This window comes from Sciurus vulgaris (assembly GCF_902686455.1).
Source record: "Sciurus vulgaris genome assembly, chromosome: 1".
NCBI classification, from domain to species: domain Eukaryota; kingdom Metazoa; phylum Chordata; class Mammalia; order Rodentia; family Sciuridae; genus Sciurus; species Sciurus vulgaris.
In genome coordinates, this window is record NC_136461.1 from 76,115,753 (window position 1) to 76,136,724 (window position 20,972).

General features: G+C 34.9%; 2 protein-coding genes across 14 annotated transcripts in view; one reads left to right on the forward strand and one right to left on the reverse strand.

Annotated features, from left to right (window-relative positions):
• Window positions 1-12,890, reverse strand: part of LOC306668201 (uncharacterized protein) — a 528,324-nt gene extending 515,434 nt beyond the window's left edge. For all 12 annotated transcript variants that reach the window (XR_013765762.1, XR_013765763.1, XR_013765764.1 and 9 more), the window contains exon 1: window positions 11,213-12,890. Coding sequence is in view for 1 of the 12 variants with exons in the window: in XM_079151404.1 (XP_079007530.1) it covers window positions 11,213-11,226 (14 nt within the window). In the remaining 11 variants the exon portion in view is untranslated. The remainder of the gene's footprint in view (window positions 1-11,212) is intronic.
• PKN2 (protein kinase N2) overlaps window positions 10,575-20,972 on the forward strand; it is a 129,738-nt gene continuing 119,340 nt past the window's right edge. The window contains exon 1 of one of the 2 annotated variants that reach the window (XM_079151060.1): window positions 10,575-10,995. In XM_079151060.1, the coding sequence (XP_079007186.1) occupies window positions 10,948-10,995 (48 nt within the window). In that variant the 5' untranslated portion in view covers window positions 10,575-10,947. The remainder of the gene's footprint in view (window positions 10,996-20,972) is intronic. The other variant, XM_079151059.1, reaches the window with a different exon arrangement.

Here is a 20,972-nt window from a genome sequence, read left to right on the forward strand (position 1 = left end):
AGGTGTAGTTGCTAGCCCCAAATGTTGAAATAAAGAAATCTTCCAAGAAAAAAAAAATACTGGAGAGGACCCACAGAAGAATTTGATATTTGTTTTGTTGACCGTAAGCAAATCCCAGTAGCAGAAAATGGTACAACCAATTTTGTGGGAATATATCATGTGATTATGGAGAACATTCAGTATGAGATATTATATGCTTCTGAGATATATTGGGCCTTAACTATGCAAGTGGCACTAGAAAAAACAAACAAGAGATGGCTGTAAGAGACATTAATAATGTAATGAAGAGACAAGATCTAGCAATTGACAATGGGTAAGGTGGGAAGGGAAGAGAGACAGGAGTCAAAAATATTGGGCCTGGATAACTAGAAGAACAAAGATACTTTTCATAGAAATAAAGAAACCGGAAGGGAGACTGGTTTAAGGGAATAGACAATGAGTTTGAGATAAAAGTTAAACATAGAGTTGGAAATATTCAGTAGGCAGTATAAGGTGTGAGGCTGAAGATAAAGACGGAAGTTGATTTGAGTGTTATCCCTAGATTTTGGAGTTAGAGGAAGCAGAGTAACATCACAGAGGATAAGATCAGATCACTGAGGAAGGTGTTGAGGGCCAAAATCTGACATCTGACAGTGTCCTTTTCCTTCTTTCCTACATATGAATTTTAAATATGTAGACTGAGGATATAAAATTATTGCCTTCAACTTTGGATCATTTATAGTCTGAGACACAACATCCAGGGTTACTTGGTTTAAATTTGAATTTCAGAATTAGATTAGTTCAATTAAGAAATTTAAATATACTGAGTACAATATTTGAATACCACAGATTTGCTCCTAGCTTTTTCATAGTGCTATAAACTAAATCTTATGTCAGATACATTAAAATTTAAAATTGCCAATCAATACTGAAAGAATAGGTGGTCTTTACATAACTTTTTCTTAAATCAATTCAGTCTGGTTTTAAAGAATTTTGAGATCATTTCTGAATTTTCTTTGTTTATAGCTTAAGTTCAACAGATGAAATATGCCTTTTCACATATAGTGTTAAAGAGTTTAGTACACTGTGTAATCCAAATACCTATGCAAATATTTAATTGTATAAAGAACATTATGCAAATGTTTAACTGAATAAGGAAGTAAAATGTCATTACTAATAATGACTTGTGGATGTAATTATAAATGAGTAATTAGGAAAAATACCACAGTAATAAAGAGTATGTTTCAAAAGTAGTACACTGGGGATATGAAAATCAGCCTTTTGTATGTCCTTTACATGTATACATACAGTATTCCTGCTTATGAAATGATTTGAAGTGAAAAGATATGGATAAAAGGGTCACAATGGCCTCCTAATTCCTTTGAGTAATTTTAACATATGAAACACTACATTCTTTCTATGACATATTTGAATAGACAGGGGTCAAATAAAATATCACTTTATTGTATTCTGCCTCATACCCATCAATCAATGGATTTCACAGTTCACAGCTGTGTGTCAGCTAAGAGCATAGGCCCTCAAGCCAGATTTTTTTTCATATTTTAATTGGCACATTATAATTGTACCTAATCATGGGATTTGCTGTTACATATTCATACATGCACACAATATAACAATATGATTTGGCCAATGTTATTCCCCAAATTTTCCCTTTCCTCCCTCCCCTGATCCTTTTACTGATCTCCCTTCGATTTTCATGAGAACCCCCCTCCATCCTTCTTTTCCTTTTTCCTATCTAGTTTCCATATATGAGACAAAACATATGACTTTGACCTTGTGAGTTTGTCAAGTCAGATAATTCTGAATCATTGTTCTGCCTTTTATAGCTTTGAAACCTTGAGTAGTTCACTTTTCTGAGCCTGATGTTCCTCACTACTACTTACATTATAGGGTTTTTGAGAAGATACAAAGCACTTAGAACAGTATTTAGAATAAATGTTTACTCTCATAATATTATTGACATAAGAAGTGTATACAAGGGCTGGGATTGTGGCTCAGTGGTAAAGCCCTTGCTTAGCATGTGTAAGGTACTGGGTTCGAGCCTCAGCATCACATAAAAATAAATAAATAAAGGTATTGTGTCCATCTACAAAAAAATTGTAAAAAAAGAAATGTGTATGATCCATGCAAACACACAGAGTTATCTTTTTTCATATGTGATGGTTGTATCCAATAAGTAGACAGGCCAAGGTGAACAGGGAGATGGAGTATCTTCATTGTCATGCAGTTGAACTTAGAATTTAGATCTGGAATAGACTCCACTAGAAAAAGGTAAAATTAAATGTTTCATTCATCTTCTAAATAAAACTGTTTTTTTCCCCTCTTCCCTGCCTTATTGTCCTTTGACTGTTTTACTATTTGTGGCTTAATTAATCAGAAACCAGTAAAGTGAGACAGAGAAATTAAAATAGTGCAACAGTAAGGTAAAAACAGTAATGACAAAATAGTAGGGGCAATTTGAACTAAAGCTTAAGCTTAAATATTACTTGTCTGAAATAAAATTAAAGAATTTTCTTTTTTGAACCAAAGGCTAATTCAAATAAAAAAGTAAACAGGACTCTACCACAATCCCCTGATATTTAAGAAAACTGAATTTGGATTACATGTAAACAGATTTAACAATTGCTGGACTGAGAGATTTGAATAAGTCATCAAACTGGTTTAATTCTAATAATACATATATCTGAAAGTTATTTCTCATATATTCAAAGGCAGATAGCTATGTCAAAAGTCAGATTGCTAAATGTCAATATCAAATAGCTATTCTATTTTCCAAGTGGAGAGTGAAGAACTAACTAAAAATTAATTAATGAAAATACACAAGGTTTTGAAAAATGGAAACATAATTGATAAAGTTTATTGGCATGGGAGGGATTTTAAAATTAGGATTGTTCTCTTGGGATGGGTTAATTATAACCTATGTGTCTTAGTGCATTTTCTGTTGCTGTAACTAAATGCCTGAGACTGGGTGATTCATACAGAATATAGAGATTTATTTAGCTCATTGTTCTAGAGGCTATGAAGTCCAAAAGCATGTTGGCACTGGTGAGGATTTCTTTCTGCATCATGACATGGTGGAGGGCATTACAGAACAAGTGTCAGGTCATGTCTCTCTTCCTTTTCTTATAAAGGAACCTGTTCCATCATGGGGTTGCCATCCAGATAACCTTTATCTAATCCTAATTACCTCCCAAGGGTTCCACCTTCAAAGACTAAAATATTAATTTGGGGTTTAAGTTTCCAACATGGGAATTTGGAAAACATTTATACCATAGTTTCACAGGAGAATAATAGATAAAAGATGTATGCAGAGATAGGGAGAAAGACCCAAACTCTGAAACAGCTGTAGAATACTGCTCTTACTCTACATCTCTTCAATCCATTTCAAGTAATTTCTAACCTTGTGAGGTAGAGGAGGAGGTGAATAGGGGAGGGCTGGAGGAAAAATGATGGGAGACTGAAAAACATATTTTGACACATAACTACCAATTGTCTACAAGCTATCTCCATCAAAAACTACATCAATATCACAGCAAGCATACAGGGAATGATTATGTAGAAAATCCTATCACACTTCAAATCTTTCTCAGGAAAGTCCTACCTTTCATCCATTAATACTGCTTTAGGCAAAAGATGTTCTGTATGAATTGCATTCAGATAACAAAACAAATCCTTAACACTTTGAGTAAGCTTTGTTTTTCATAAAAGTCTTTATAGCTTCTGGCCTCATTTACCTTTCAAAGAAAAACAATGAGTTGACTGGATCATTCTAGTTAAGGAAAATAAATTCTTTCAGTATTAAGTGAAAGGAGAAGGCCCAAATTGAGATCAACTTTTGACATGGTACCTAGGGCATGTGAAACAGGTGTTAATGAAAAATGATTCATTCAGACCTGTCATAACTAAAATTGTTAGTCTACATCATAAATTAGTGGGAGGAGAAAGATGCATCTGAAGGTTAATGGTTTTAGAAAGACAGTCCAAAAATAAAATATAGAGGTAAAGTAAAATATGTAAAATAATCAACATGCCATAAGAAATTATTTGTTTTATTATTCTATTACTGTACTCACAAAATTGTCCAACCAAGAGACTGAAAAATGAGCAGTTCCAGCTAATCAACTGATTTTTAAAACAAATAAAACTGAATTTTAATGTTGTACAGTTAATACTTACATGATAACTTACACAGTGAGTTTTGACATAACAGAAACAGCATAAATATCTTTAAAAATAACTGACTTAAAAGAGATAAGAATGAGCATTTACTTTCCCTTATTCTGATATCTGTTGTTTTCTTTTTTATTTATATATTTATGAATATACTATAGTGAATTTCAAGTTTGAACATGGTCTGATCAATACCAAAGATTATACAGTACAATTGATTAATGCAACATATTTTATTAACTGATTCAGCACAATTATTTTTAGTATATAGACCAAGTAAGGATGGCATGCATTTTTAGGCAATTACTTCAAATACAGATTTCATTGACATGAAAAAACAGTGAGAAAAGGGTGTTGATAATATAGGAAAGTTATATTTTTGAAGAATTTATAGTAAGATAAAGATAACCTAAGACAAACTAAAAGCATGAGAAATTCTTTTGGGTAAAACCCCTAAAAGATGTTTATACCTACAATAAATGGAATAATATTATTATATCTACAACACTACAGTTTTATTAAAAACTCAATTTATAAGATTGATCATTTTCATTCTGCTTTAAAATAGATAGTTCTTAGCTTTCCATTCTTGGCACGTAGAAAATAGGAAGCATCTTTCTCTGTAGCAAGTGAGCGCATGAGAAAACTCTTGAATATCTTCTTGGCAGCCCCAATTTCAAGTCAATAGATTAAGTGTCCACATTGTTTGCAACTAAGTCACAGCTGTCTAAATTGCCTCAGAAATGTTTAGCAGATTGCTTTATAGTAGGATAACACAGTTTGAACCATGGTTTCTTGAATACATCTTGCTGAGAGCTTATCTCATTCAAATGATGAAGGCAGCTGAAGCATGGTATTTGAATCATCTATATTTTGCTTTAATAAAGGAGAACTTTAGGAAGCTCTAGTTGTGATAGACAACACAGTAGAGCAATTGAAATGTGGATCTTATATTTTATACCATTCAAACTGTTTGCATAAGTGTGTGTGGTGATAAGATACTTTAAAAATAAAATTTCATTTGGTGAGAGGCTTACAGTTAAACTGTTAAAGCAATACACAGATCATGTGAATTACCATCATATAAAAATAAATATGCAAATGACTGTAATACTCTTTTCCAAAATAGCATCTTTAATAGGAAACCCTTCATAAGAATCTTTATAAAGTGACATTTTAAAACTGTTTTTATATTTTACAAGTACTTATAACTAGCAGTTCTTATTTTTAATTAGAAAATGCATGTCTTTTCAGTCACACCTGAATAAATGGTATGTATGAACATGAAGAATGGGCATATATAATCTCTTCTATTTTAGAATTTAAAAATTATCAAACAAGTTTTTATCAAGCACTTTCTACTCATAAGTTTTTATTTGGGGGGGGGGGGTGCTAGGGATTGAACCCAGGGTTGCTTTACCACTGAGCTATTGAGCTAAATCTCCAGTCCTTCATATTTTTTGAGACAGGGTCTCCTTAAGTTGCTGAGGTTCTTGTTAAAATACTGAGGCTGGTCTTGAACTTGTGCTCTGCCTGCCTTGGACTCCCAAGTTGCTGAGTTGTAATAATCTTTTTCTATTACTGGGTGCTATGAGGATTACAGAAGCCTAATATATTATTTTTCTCTCTCAAGAAGCTTAAAATCTACTGGGAGACTCAAGAGTAAATATAATTGGGTTCTACCAAGTATAGTTCACTAATACAACCCCATTAAATTGTATGTATTCCATAAATATTATCAAATGAGTGGATGAATTGTAAAAGCTAAATGTTATTTTTAGTTGTCCAGTGTAAAGAATTTAAGTATTTCAGAAAAATTCTATCATTGGCAATTTTGAGAAAAGGGCCCATTTAAATATCCAACTTGGAGTGTATACTTTAGTTATTAATTGCCATGTTTATCTACTGCTCCCAGTCAAAAGAACAAAGAAAAAAACCCATATTATTATGCTCACAAATTCTAGTTTTGGGGATCTGGACAAGGCAGAAGGGATTGTCTGTCTTTTTTCCTGATACCTGGGGCCTCAAAGAGGATGAGTCCAATAGCTGGAGGTGACTTAAATTGATAAGAGTTGTAGTAACTGAGAATGGCAATATGTTTTCACTGTCCTGTTTAGTGACTGAGTAGGGATGATTTGAAGGTTTGGCTCAGTTTGGACTAGTAAGCACAACACCTACATATGGCTTTTTCATGAGGCTTTGGTATCTCTCAGGTAGCTGGGTTCTAACAAGGTTCAAGCTAGGATAAATACCAAAATCTTAATGTGTGGTGTGGTATGTATTACGGCTCAACCAGTACCTTGACTGTGGTACCCCTCTCTGTCAGAGGATTATATAGCTCTGTCTCTTGTTCTCAGGTGTGGCAAAGGTTTGGCTGATGAAAAGTGAAAGACATATGAGCACAAACTTTAAGAGCCAGTGGATTTATCACTTTTCTTGTCTTTCTGCCATGACAATGGCAATGTTCCACAAAGAGAGTGCTCTGTTAGCCCAAGTCCAGACTAAAAAATAACATGGAACAGGGTCATGGTGGGCATGTAGCACTAGAGATGAATAAATCTTCTTGTAGATGGCTGATAATCTTTTGGAACATTTTGTTACAAAGCACAACCTAGCCTATCCTGGCTGATACACATTATCTCTGCACTCTTGTTTATTACCCCAACTCTTTACTATAGCCTCATTGGCTTTTTGGTGTCTAAAAAATTGTCCCCTCCCACGTTAGAAGATTAATCTGTTATTCTCTTATTCCCTCCCCAACTCTCATTGGAAAGCACTACCTTTTTTTTCTGAGACACTTAACACTTACCCACCAGTGAAATCTCAGCCTCAGTGTGAAGTCCTCAGGAAAGGATTTCACTGACAAGTTCCAAGAAGACAGTGACTACTGATGCTTTGGTAACCACTATATTCTCAGTGACATAATCTTTTCTTTCTCCAAAGAGCAGCTTTTTCTTCATCTTTGTGCACATGGCAAAAAATGGCCATCATAGCCCTAGAACACCTTCCTACTTGGGGGCAACCAATTAATCAGCATTCCAAAGTTCTGTTTCCAAATGCTTGTAGAGAGATTCTGATTGTCTAAATTTGTATGTGGTCTATCAATGGTTCAATCACAATTTACTGGAAGATCTAGATTAAGCAGTGTTAACATGGCTACAGAAATGTCTACTCTGGAAACATGGGGAATTCTCGGAAGGGGATGAGGACTGAATTGACATCCCCCAAAGTATCTGCTAAACCACAGCTGATAGGAGTCTTATGTATTGACTTCAACAAACTTCTTAAAATTATTCTCATAGAGTATACAAGAAAATAATTACTAAAATTGTTTTTTTTTGTGGAAGAAAAGGTGATAATCAGGTAGTTTTGTTTCTGTCTTCCTGAGTTTTTCCTCTTCTCTACGATTCTTTCATTTTAATTGTCACCTCGACTTCACCCTGTTCTCTTGGAATCGGGGAGGGGTCACTCTTTTTCTTTTAATACTAATACTGGAACCACACACACACAAAAAAAAATTTAAAAAGCCCCACCATTCTTCATAATATTGTAGGCACAAGGCAGAATTTTCAAACACTTTCTTAACTATTAAGGAAGAACAAAAAGGAAATACAAAATGGAGAGCAATAAAAGAGCGTGACTCACAAATAAAAGGTTTCTGACCCTTTCCCTGGATTTACTGTTCACATGAATACCTGAATGTCAGTTTCAACAACACTGAAAATAAAGAAAGCAAAGTTGTTGCATTTTTCCTGTAACATTTATTCTATCATAAAAAGAAAAATAGAAGATAACACTTTCTAAATAGTAATTGAAACTTTTATGACTGGTCATTTCTACTTCTTAAAGAAGTAGAAAAAATCTGTGAAAATCTTAAAAAATCTTAAAAATCTGTGAAAAACTTTTCAAGTACCTGTATTACTAGTGTTAGAAGCCAATTATTTTCAAGGTCTTTAACTACTTAAACAGAAACTTTAAAAAAATTCCCTCTTTTTTGTTAATATAAATTAGACTACAACTTGAGATGAACTGAATTTAGGATTCCCTAAAAATATTTTTAAGTGGGGGCTGAATACAACGCATCTGAATTAACATGGTTTGAATTTCCATTAAAACTTTTTCAAGTGTGCTTTTGACTGATATAATCCAAGTCATACTACTTTTTTCCTGATCAGAGACTGTGAGCTGACTAGTATCTTTTAGCTTAAATTAATTTGATATTTTAACTATTACATTTTCCATATAATGAAGCAGTTTTTATATTGTGTTGGCGTACCTATTGTGTTTACTTTTTTCCCTAGCACAACTAATCTCAGAAAAAATTTTCTATAACTTTAAAAACTTTGTATATTTGTTGCTTATGTGTACATGTGCTTTATAAAATTTATTACCAATATTTGTTTCAGCATTAGAAATATGTGAAATATGAAGTCTTTCTAACGGTAAAATTTGAGGGGTATAACACTTTAAATTTGGTTTAAATGAGGATTCTATTGTGTAGGTTAAAACGAGCACAGGTAGCAATTAGGAGACTTATTTTCTAGTCTCTATCTCTTCCACTAATAATGCCGTCATATTCTTCATTAGTTCAACTGTGGATAATTTTTTTCTACTTAACCTAGACATTTTAAGTTCTTCAAAAGTTCCACGTTGCTGAGTGAACATTTTTCTCTCATATCTAAATTTGTTTTGATAAAAATGCCCACTGATTGTAAGTCCTTACATAGGCAATTCTTAATGCCATCATTATTAATCATATTTAATATGTGCACATCAGCAATCTCAAATCAATTCTAGAGTAAGACAAAAATAAGTAAAATTATCAACATGGATTCAATGCCCCTGAATTATACACTTAAAATTATTATTATTATTACACTTAAAAAATTATTAAAATAGTGAACTTTATATTATGTACACGTATATTTTTATTTTAGTAAAATAAAAAATCACACACACACACACACACACACATACTACTCTTCTAACAATTTGTTAAAATTGCATTATACTTGTTTTGGACATAAGTCTGTTTCCCCAAAGGCCTCCCCAGTAACTTGTTAAAGACTTTCTTAATCCTAGTTGTAATTCCAGGGACCAACTCTGTGTGGCTCTTAGTTATCAGTGAAGGCAATTATATATCCTGGCTTTTCCAAGTGTTATTAGTTCGTTTATTTTAAGTATTATTTTGCACAAAGGCAATTCATTAAACACATAAATAATTGTTAGGCTTTTTAAGTAGACACCAGAAATATTCTTTACCATTAAATCATGAGTTGGAGTTCAGAAAATGTGGTCACAGAAATCTAGAACTTCAATAAATGTTGATTCACGAGTGAGTTTTAAGAAGACAAAGAGATAAACATAAGACCTAGGATCAGCCCAACAGATCTTACACGGAGTGTAATGAAAGTACACAATATGACACTTTTTAAGATGTATGTCAAGTAATATCCTTCTTAAGTAGCTACTTATCCAAATAACCCCTACCACTTTCTCCAGGTATCTTTTAACAAAATTGTACTTCAGCCTGGAATCATCAAAAATAAGGTATTATCTAGATTATCCATTCTCTTATCAGACAAAAGCTACGCGTTGGAGACTTTGTTGATTATTCCTGAATACTATAGCGTCATTTCTTAAAAACCTGAACTACTTAGCTATATGTTACTAAGTACACGGGTTAGTCTTGAGGTTTACACCAAGGAAAGTTGGCTTCTTTCCATCCCCGAGGCAGATCCCGCCCCGTCTCCTTCAATTAAATTCAGCTAAAACAATTCAAGAAGCCAGCTAATTAAATTCGGAGCTCAGTAGAAATGTCCAACCGAAACCACAGTAGTTTAGAACTCGAGGAAAAGGAACCTTATAAATCTTACATTGGAAGTTGCCAAGTACCCAGCCGCTTACATTTCTTGAAAAGTACTGATCAGAGTAGCCAGCTGTGCACCTTACTGGTCAAGAAGGCGCGCTGTGGGTGGGAAGAGAAAGGCAAAATTATTAGCTTCGGTGCACCGGGATTGGGAGGAAAAGGGCTAATCTACAAGAAGTGAGTCCCGAAGTTCTTAGGGTTAAGGTCAGAAAAGGGTCTGTTCAGATCAGGCCACTGGGCAAAACCACACAACGAGCGGGATCCTTGGATCTAGCGTTCGCCCTGTGGCCGTTAAACACAGTAGGAAAGTGGGCGTGTGTTTTCTCCTTCTTCCCGCCTCCCTTGAGACGGGAGCCCAGTCCTTTCCCCTGGTTTTCACCCAGGCGGCTCCAATGGCTGCTCTGCCCCAGAGCTGGGTGGGAAGCGCCCCGCCCCGCGCGCCGCTCGCGTCCTCCGGGTCCAGTCGGCCCCATCTTCCCCGCCCCGCAAGAGGCGGTGGCTCGGCCGTCACGTGTACTGGCAGCCGCCAAGTGAGGCCGCTTTTGCGACACGGTGACAGCCAAATGGTGCGACAGGAGGAGCTGCAGCCGCGGCCGCTGCGCCCCGCACGGAGAGGTTTAAGACGGCTCTTGGCGTCGCCCAAAGGGAGCGATTGAACGAACGGAGTCCGGCGCGGCGGCGGGCGGCGAGGGGGAGCCTCTACGAGTGCCCTCGCTCCCCGCCGCTCTCGATGAACCCGGCGGAATAAGCCGCCCCTCCCGCAGGAGCTGCGCCTCCATGAATCCCTAGATTTTTTTTTTTTTTTTCCTTTCTCTCCCCGCTCCTCACCTCCCACCCCGGCTCTCGTCCCGCCTTCTCCCTTCGCCGGCGGCGGCCGCTTTCAGGTGCGGAGTCCAGAGCGGAGCGCAATGGCGTCCAACCCCGAGCGGGGGGAGATTCTGCTCACGGAGCTGCAGGTAAGGGCCGCGGCCCGGGCGGGAGGCGCCGGTCGAGGACGCAGGGAGAAAGTCTGGTGCGGGGTCAGGGGCCGAGGGAAGCCGTGTGGCCGCCGCGCCCCTGGCCCGCTAAGTGCGGAAACTCTGGGATGTCACTCGTGAACTGCTTCCCTCGGGAGTCAGACCCTGTGCCCCGCCAAGGACCGGCTTGCCCCTGCTTTGATTTGATCTGACCTACCAGAGGGACCCCATCTCTGCCGGCCAGCCCGGCTGCCGTGTAGTCTGCTCTCGCCGGTCCCGGGAGCGGCCAGCTCACCGCCCCCTCCCGGTGTCAGAGCAGCCCGCGAGCGCCCCCGTCACCCCCTCCAGTGGCCCGCCCGGGCCCCGCCCCGCCTTTCCCCCCAACACCGCTCGGTAAACCCCTTTGAATGACTCCCAAGCTGTTTTCTCGTCCCTCCCCTTCCCCTCAGACTCTGCACAAAGAGAGCCCCCATAACTTCCAGCCCCAAAACTTTTTTTTTTTTTTTTTTGCAAGGGAGTCTCACCAATTACTTTGCTTCCCCAGCTCTCTTCAGGTGACTTTTTCCCCTCTAATTTGCGGGCTCCTTTTTTTCTTTTTTTACCAAGTAATTGATACATTACCCCTTTCTTGGCTACCCCTGCTCAGATCCGGAAGTTCAGATGCTGATGCTTTTCGGACTTTCATTTTCCCTCCCGTTTAAACACCAGAGAAAGAGCTGCAGAAGTTGTTTACAAATGAGAAAGCAGTCGACCAAGGGAAAGCATTGGGCACCACTTGTCAACAACAGATGAGGATAAAATAGATCCCTTGATTATTTAAATTCAAGTCGAATAGCAATATTATTCTTTCCTGCTTCCACCTAATAATTGGCATAGGCACGATTCTTGTTTTTAGATCTCTAGGTTGTAGAAGGAGACTTATGCTACCCTGTTGGATTTATTTTTCTTTACTTTGGAGTGTTCCCGAGATGTTTACCTCTGGATTAAACTTTATGCCTTTTTTTTTTTTTTTTTTTAAACTTACTTTGGTTTGTTTTAATGTACTCATTTTTCAGTTACTCAAAGACTAAAGGTGGCAATTAAGAGAAAAAGGAAAATAGCGTGCTTGTATTTCTTTTTGAGGATCAGAGTTAATTTTAAAAAATTGAATCTAGAAACAAGGGTTGATTCTTGGTGTCAAAATTACATATTGCAAATGCATCTGAATTTGTTGTCGAAGTGCATTTTTCAACAGATTCCTATAAAAGTTTGGTTTATTGTGTAGTCAGATGTAAACTCGAGGGCATTGCTATGAATCTTGATATATCTTTCACAAACGAGATTTCAGCAAGGTACACTAATACACTGTTGCAAGTTTGGAATCCTTTGGAAATGCAAGGTTGAATTTCCTATCATTGAAAATATTGCTATGTAGTGTTTTATTATAATTAACTTTTTATAAGCGGGTCTTAGAGCATACCACATTTGCTAAATGATTAGAATTCATTATTTTTAATTTACATGAACTTTTAAAATGAGAATTGTTTGAGACACATCTGAAAAACTTTACTTAGTATGGGGCCATGAAAAGCATCTTTTGAGTTCTATGGAGAAAAGCCATTTTAAGACATCAGACATACTTTTCTTTTGAATTGAGTGGTGTTCGAATTTTAAGTATTTGGCATCCTTATTTGTATTTTACTTTTGGCACCAGAAGTGAAAACATTTTTGTTTATTAAAATATTAACAGGGTCTTTTAGTTACATAAGATCAATTTGGGAAATAATAAGGAAGCAGGTTAAAGAAATAAAAAATTTTAACTGACAATTTAAAAAATAAGACCAAAGAAGGGGAAATCTTAATATAACACTGGACTTTAAAATAAGCTAAAACATAACTCCCTTTAGAAAAAGAGTAGTGCTCTTGAATGCAAGAGGCTGAGGCAGGAGGATCTCAGGTTTGAGGCCCACCTCTGCTATTTAGTGAGACCTTGTCTCAAAAAAAGAAGAAGAATAATTCTTAGTGTTGCTTTCATAACCTTAAGGTCATTATATATATCCAGGACATTTTTCTTGTTTTATTGGACTCCCAGTTCTAATAAAAGTTATTGCATTTAAACTTTATCGTGTTTATTAATATATTTGAGGATATTATTCATATCAACACTTAAAATGGTCATGTAATTTGCTTTGCTAAGTATATGCTTTTCAGACGTTTTATTTTTTCATGGGGCCATGAAACTGTCATATAGTGATCATTAATCAAACTTGAGAATCATTTTTTTAAAACTTATAAATTATTTAAATTTATTTAGTTTGAAAAAGTTCAATATTAATTTCTTAATGCTTCTCTGCTGAACAGATATTATTTCCATAGTAAGTAATGCAGCCAGTTTAAAAATGTGTTTAATTTTAAAAATTGTTACTTTGCCATATTTTGTCATAAGAATACTTGTTTCACTCCGAACTTAACTTTAGTGATATTATTATTTATTTAGAAACATACAATTTTCCACTATTTTTTCAACTCATACTGCAGAATTTGAAATATGTTACTACTTGAGGAGCTGAAATTGTTTTGCTTGTTAATAACCTCTGTAGAAGGACAAAACTAAGAAAATCTGAAACTATAGTAGTTTGTCTTGTTAATCACTGTAATGTTTCTATGAAATGTGTTTCTGACTTTCTAATAATTTGGGGAACTTATTAAATAAGTAAACATTAATAAAATAACAGACTTTGATAACCAGAGATTTCAGAGTATAAGGAAGAATATTTGCTGTAGTGAAAATGAAGTGTTTAAATTATAAACTTCATTGGCAATTTCCAGTTTTTATCTTTTTAAACTAATTTGTTCTGTCCTGTTATTTTTTTTAAGTTTGAACTATAGAAGGAAACTTCAACATTTTTGTGAGGCTAAGGAGACTAAATTTTATTTCCAGGAAACTGGATTGATGAAAACTACAGAGAATCTCAAATGAAATGTTGGCTTTAACAGTAATTTTGTAGAATGCCAAACCAAATATTGAGCAGCATGCTAATAAAGTAACCTTGTTGATTATTGGTGATTTACCTTCTTCATCAAAGTACCTAGTGAAATGTTTGGTTGGGAATCCTAAATTCCATTCCCAGCAGACTTTATTTAGATGAAGGGAATTTGCTTAAGTGAAAACTTGAGGTAGTTTGCCCTAAATTATAGGTATTAATTTTAATAAAGTTATTTAGTATCTATCAAAGCTATATTAGAGGATGTAAAAAGAAGATAATGGCTTTTTGGTACTAGAAGAAACTACTAATAACTTTTGTTCTAGAAGAGAATTATATGAAACTACAAATAACATTTATTGTTGGCTACATATTTGACATTGTATTTAGTATCCTGTATACTTTATTTGATCTTCACAACAATCCAGCAAAGTGGAAAATTTTTTTCCACTTTTATGGATCTGGAAAATAAGTTCATAAATGTTATATAAATTGCTTATGGTCATAATGTAAGTCTGAGTTTGCATTCAGATCTGTATGTTTCTCACTACATAATTCTTTAAACTGCCATAATGCTGTGGACCCATAAATATTGTGCATTCCATTGTTGTATAAAATTCCTAAAAACTGGCCAAAACTGTAATTAGCCAGAGTTAACTTTAATATAAACTTTAAACTGCTCATTAGATCCTGCTAGAACAAGGAAAAATGATTTCCACTTTCCATTTGATAGTCTGTAATTTAGCAGTGCCTTATTATTGCAAATAAGATGCAATGTTCCACAAAGAATAACAATACAAATAACATTTTTACAGGTTTTCTTCATTTAATAATTACTGTTTCTGGAGAAAGATGTCAAATGTTTGCCTAAATCTCCTAAAAGATTTATCGTTTTTCTGTGGACTAGCCATAGGATAAATTTTGCTGTACAATTTTAAGCTTATGTATAATCTAGCAGTGTTTGGTACTTAGCAAGTGCTCAGTATATTGATGAGAAGGCTACATTTGTCTCCTAGGATGAAGAACATTTTCACTATTTTAAGAGAAGTTTGTTGTAATTGTTGAAATATGAAATTACAGTCAACCCTCTGTATCCTTGGGTTCTGTATCTGTTGATTCAGTCAAATGCGTATCACAAGTACTTGAAAAAATTGTATCTGTACTGAACATGAGACTTTTTTCTTGCCACTATTCTCTAAGCAATGCAGCATAACAGCTATTTACATAGCATTTACATTGTGTTAGAGACATGCATAGATTATATGCAGGGTTGTCTCTTGATCTATGGGGAATTACTTCCAGGACCCCCATGGATCCCAGAATCCTCTGATACTCAAGTCCTTCATATAAAACAGTGTAGTATTTGCATATAACCTATGCACATCCTCCCGTGTACTTTAAATCATCTGTAGACTACTTACAATACCAAATTCAATGTAAATGTTATATAAATAGTTGTTCTCCTATGTTTAGGGAATAATGACAAGAGAAAGTCTATTCATGTTCAGTACAGATAAAATTTATTTTTTCAAATATTTTTGATCCTCAGTTGACTCCTCAGATACAGAATACTTAGATATAGAGGGCCAACAGTACTGTGCTGTCTTATGTAAGGTACTTGAGCATCCATAGATTTTGGTATCCTAGGGTAGATCTTAAAACTAACCCCCACCCCCAATACAATTATATTTAGTTTTTTAAAATTTACATTTCTAATCCCCTTTTCTTAAATATACTCCTTAAAAAAGAACAAAAGAAATTTCTGCAAGAGTTAATTACACTTACATACACCATACTGGTATTTTTCCCATTTGTTGGGAGACGGCATCTAATTTTGCAGTAATTCTGGGAAGTGGAAGGTTAGACTAGTTTGGGGAATGTAGTATAAAAAGGCAAGTAGATTTTACAATTTATTTGAATTATAAGTGTAATATACACTTATTGTACAGAATCTGGAAAAATGCAGAAAAGCACAAAAGAAAATTAAAGTTAATAGTTCTAACATTTAGAGATAACTGGCAAACCTTTCTAACTTGAAAGTACAATGTTAAAGTCCATTTTCTTTCTTCCTTATCTCATTTTACTTATTAGAATTTTGAAGAAAAATGAAATTCAAAGAGTTATATTAGTCGACTTTCTGTTACTATAACCCATTCCTGATGCAGTCAACTTATGAAGAGAAAAGATTTGTTTGGGTTCAGTTTTGGAGGTTCTAGTTAATCATCAGGATGACCTGTTGTTTTTAGGCTTCTGGTGAGTGGGTAGAAGCGCATATCAAAGCAAAACTACTGTGGGACTGCAGTTGTAGCTCAGTGGTAAAGTGCTGGCCTAGCATGTATGAGGCCCTGGGTTCGATTCTCAGCACCACATATAAATTAATAAAATAAAGGTCTATCAACATCTAAAAAATACTAAAAAGAAAAAAAACTGCTCAACTCATGACTGGGAAGAGAAAGGGTTGGGGTTCCACTCTCCATGCACCAGTTACCTGAAGACTTTTCATTGGATCTCACCTCCTAAAATAGCACTAAGCTGGGAACTAAACCTTTAACAGCGTGCCCTTGGGGAAACATTACAGACCCAAACTGTAGCAGGTTGTAAGATAGAAATAGCTATAGGTTAAAAATTTTATTTTCTTGCCACTGGTTCTAAAGAAGTAGATCTAAGCAACTTTATTGATTTTTTTTTTTTAATTAAGTATTTTGATTTTGCTTTAGTGTTTAAGATACAGTTTAAGAATAGTGAACATTCAATTTAGACTTAGTAGCAGACAATAATATATAGTAACAACTCTAAATAGTAAATCAATGTAGTGTGGGTTTGATTAAATTTGATTATTGATTTATAGAATACAATACAATTTTCATTGTATGCTTAGAATTAGACATTAAACACTGGCAGACTATCTCAATAATAGTCTCTGTACTAAAACTAGTGTTATTAAATGCTAACTCTAAAATGAGTTATGCTTTCTTACCATTTTGGTAGTGTTGTTTGAGGTTAGTTCTTGTCTCCTGCGATTCCCATCATTCTCATCTGATCAGTGTTGAAAAGGAAGAGGTAGAATATTTTCTAGACATTTTGCATTTGTTCCAGGTGTTAGCATCTGATTCTTTGGGCTCTTATTTTACTTTTCAAATTTGGCAATACTAAATTTTTCATGCCATTTATCAGATTATTCCTATGTCTACTCTTAAGCAATTAGGAAGAATAGAATAGTAGTTTGTAGAGGTGAATATCACAATAATATGGCTTCATAAGCATAAATTATATATGAGTAAAATAATTCTCCATTATTGCCTAATAAAATATATTATGTTGAACAGTCTCAAATGTCTATTATTCATAAACCAATTTTACTCTTAACTGGAGAATAAAATATGGCACTTACTATGCTTGACTTCATGTATATCAGAATTCAAACTTGACAGCAAAGTTAGAAAATCAAAAACTGGTTTAAAGCTTTAAAAAGATATTTGAAATTTTGAATGGGAAAAACATACTAATGAAAAAGTAATTTTTAGGATCTCAGGAAAACAAATCGAGAGCATTTATTTTGACATATTCATCTTTTCTTAATTTTTCTGATAATTTATTTGAAATTAAGTTTATTATCACATTTGGATATTTCCAGTGTCAAAAATTAAATTTTGTAACATATGCATAAATATTGTCTATAAAAACATTAAGAACAGGAAAGCCTGAGAAGAGTGTACTTGATAATATAAAGTAAATGTTGGGCATGGTGGTGTATACCTGTAATCCCAGTGACTCTGGAGACAGAGGAAAGAGGATCACAAGTTTGAGGCCAGGTTTAGCAACTTAGTGAGGCCCTTAGCAATTTAGCAAGATCCTGCCTCAACAGAAGAAATATAAAGGGCTGGGGATATGACTCAGAGGAGAGAGTCCCTGGGTTCAATCCCCAGTACTGGAAGAAAAAAAATGTAAATGTTGGTGTACTATATTGTAAAGATAGCTAAGAATTATATAATAGATATTGTTGTTGTTGTTTTTGGTACTGGGGATTGAACCTAGGGGCACTTTACCATTGAGCCACATCTGCAGCCCTTTTTTGAATTTTGAGACTGGGTCTCACCAAGTTGCTTAGGGCCTCACTAAGTTGTGATGGCTGGCCTTGAACTTGTGATCCTCTTGCCTCAGCCTCCCAAGTTACTAGAAATATCTGTTTTAAAAATTGATGATGATGACAGTCTTACTTGGTAAAGTCTTACTGCCCTTGCATATAGGAATTTTAGGTACTTAGACAATTTGGAATTTATTTTTTGGTTATAGAAGACATTACCATCTAATGCATGTGCTGATTATCACATATTTTATACATTAATCTAACTGCTTTTCCCTTCTCTACAGTTGTTAACATAGGAATTCGCCTAGAAAAGTGGTTATTGTGTTCATTTCATACATTTCATTGAACAAATGATGTATAATTTTTAGGTTTTTAAAAAATTAAACCTGTGGCATACTGCATTGAATCATTATCTGTCAACCATAATAAGTACTGATGTACCATCACTTTCCTCTCCCCATGCCCTTATTGGTACCTACTTATAACCCAGTCATCTTGAATCCTGTTGTCATTCTTTTCTCTGTTTGCAGTTTTATTGGGTATATAATCCCAAAACTTGTCTCTTTTAATTATTCTTATATAATTATGTTAAATATAATCTTTTTTTGTTACCAGGGGTTTAACCCAGAGCCTCTTAATCATTGTGCAACATCCCTGGCCTTTTTTATTTTTTATTTTGAGGCAGGGACTCACTAAGTTGCTGAGGTCAACCTTGCACTTGCAATCCTCCTCCTTCAGCCTCCCGAACTGCTGAGATTACAATGTGCACTACCATGCTTGGAGGATATAATTTTTTTTAAACTGGATTTTTCACCTAGTTTAGCTAAGATTTATCTGCATTATGAGATGTTGCTGTAGTCGTTAATTTTAATTGTTGTATAATATTTCATTGAATGAGTGTCTCCCATTATTAGTATTTGGATATTTATCCACTATCCCTTGTGGGGCATGGTTATTGTCTGGTTTTGTAATTATAAACAAAGATATGGACATTCTGTGCGTGTTCCCTATTTATATATATATAAAAGTTCCTGATAATAATACATAGAAATACAGTTGCTTCCTCATTGGTAGGTGAATATTTAACTTTAAGAGATGATATAGAACTTCCAAAATGGTTGCATCAGTTTATATTCAAAACAGCAATATGTGAGATAAAAGACCCTTTAGTTATTTATCCTCTTTAACACTTGATATTGTCTTTAACTTTTACAAAACGAAAGGCTGTATTATGTCGTGATCTTGATGCGCATTTTCCTGATTATCACTGATAAAGAATATTTCTTTTTGTTTCCTGGCTTTTTGTGTTTTCAGTGAAAATCCTGTTCCTGTTGCTTGTGTATTTTTCTGTTTTTCTTAATGATTTATAAGAGTTCTTTTTTTTTTTTCTCTTTTTGGTACCTGGGATTGAATCCAAGGACACTTAACCACTGAGTCACATCCCCAGCCCTTTTTCATATATATATATATATATATATATATATTTTTTTTTTTTTTTTTTTAAGTTGCTGAGGCTGACTTTAAACTTTGAATCCTCCTGTTGTCTCAGCCTCTGTAGCTGCTGGGTACACCACTGCACCTGGCAGGTGCTCTTTATATTTATGCTAATATTCTGAATGTCTTTCAGTTTCTAAATTGTTTTTTTACTTTTTATTTTAGGGGGTAAGTTGGGAGGGACAGTTTGGAATGTTTTACCATTTTGAGAAATACTCAGAATCTTTGACATCATTGAGATCAACAAATTTGTATTTCATTTCTATAGATTGATAGATTCTATGATTCTATAGATTCAGAACTCTCTTAGAGTTATGTCCTATGGATTTATAACCAAATGAACTACTGTACACAGTTTGTAAAAAATATTATATTGTGCCACGCATCATGGCTCATACCTGTAATCCCAGCAGCTTGGGAGGCTGAGGCAGGAGTATCACAAGTTTAAGGCCAACCTAAGCAACTTAGTGAGGCCCTAAGCAATTTAATGAGACACTATTAAAAAAAAAGTATATATACAAATGTATATATTGCTTCACACATACTAGGCACTTAAATGTTAGTTGACTCAGTAAATTTAGAAGCAAATAATGAAAATTTTATATGTAAATAATTCATCAACTGCTCATTTTCCCATTCCATATCTCTTTGTTGCAAGTTACTTATCATATATGTAATTGCCATTAATATTTTAATTTTTTGTTTGAAGGTAGTATATTCCAAGTATAGATTATCTGAGTTGGTTACTCAAGTATTTGCATAGTTTGCCAGTGTCATGCTGGAGTTGACCAAATTTGATATTGGATATAAAACATAAAACATTATTCCCTTGCACAGTTTAGTAGAATTTACAAACCTAAAATCCTAAATGCAGTTCTTGTGATTGCCGTGGTACTCCCCCCCGCCCCCCGTGGTACCCTTTGATGAAAAAAAGTTCTTAATTTTAACAGTCAGATTTTTTTCATCTTTTCTTGTACTGTAATCGCTTTTTATGCCTGAAACCCAGATCTGGTTTTAAAAGATAGTTGCTTTTTTTCTACTAAGAGTCTCAAAGTTTTAGTTTTTACGCTTAAGTCATTGCATCTGGAGTTACTGTTTTTTAATAGACTTAGTTTTATAAGAGTAGTTTTATGTTCACAACAAAATTGAGAGGAAGGTACAGATATTTCTTATGTACCCTGATACAAGCATGTGCCTTGTTATACTTGATTAAAACCCATATTGATACATCATTATCATCCAGAGTCCATAATTTACTTTAGGGCTGAATTTTTGTATCATATATTCAGTGGGCTTGTGTAAATATATAATGACCTGTATCCACAACGTAGTACCATACAGAGTAGTGACACAGTACCAAGAATCTTCTGTGCTTGCTGGACCAGTGGCACATACCTGTAATCCCAGCTACTCAGGATGCTGAGGCAGGAGGA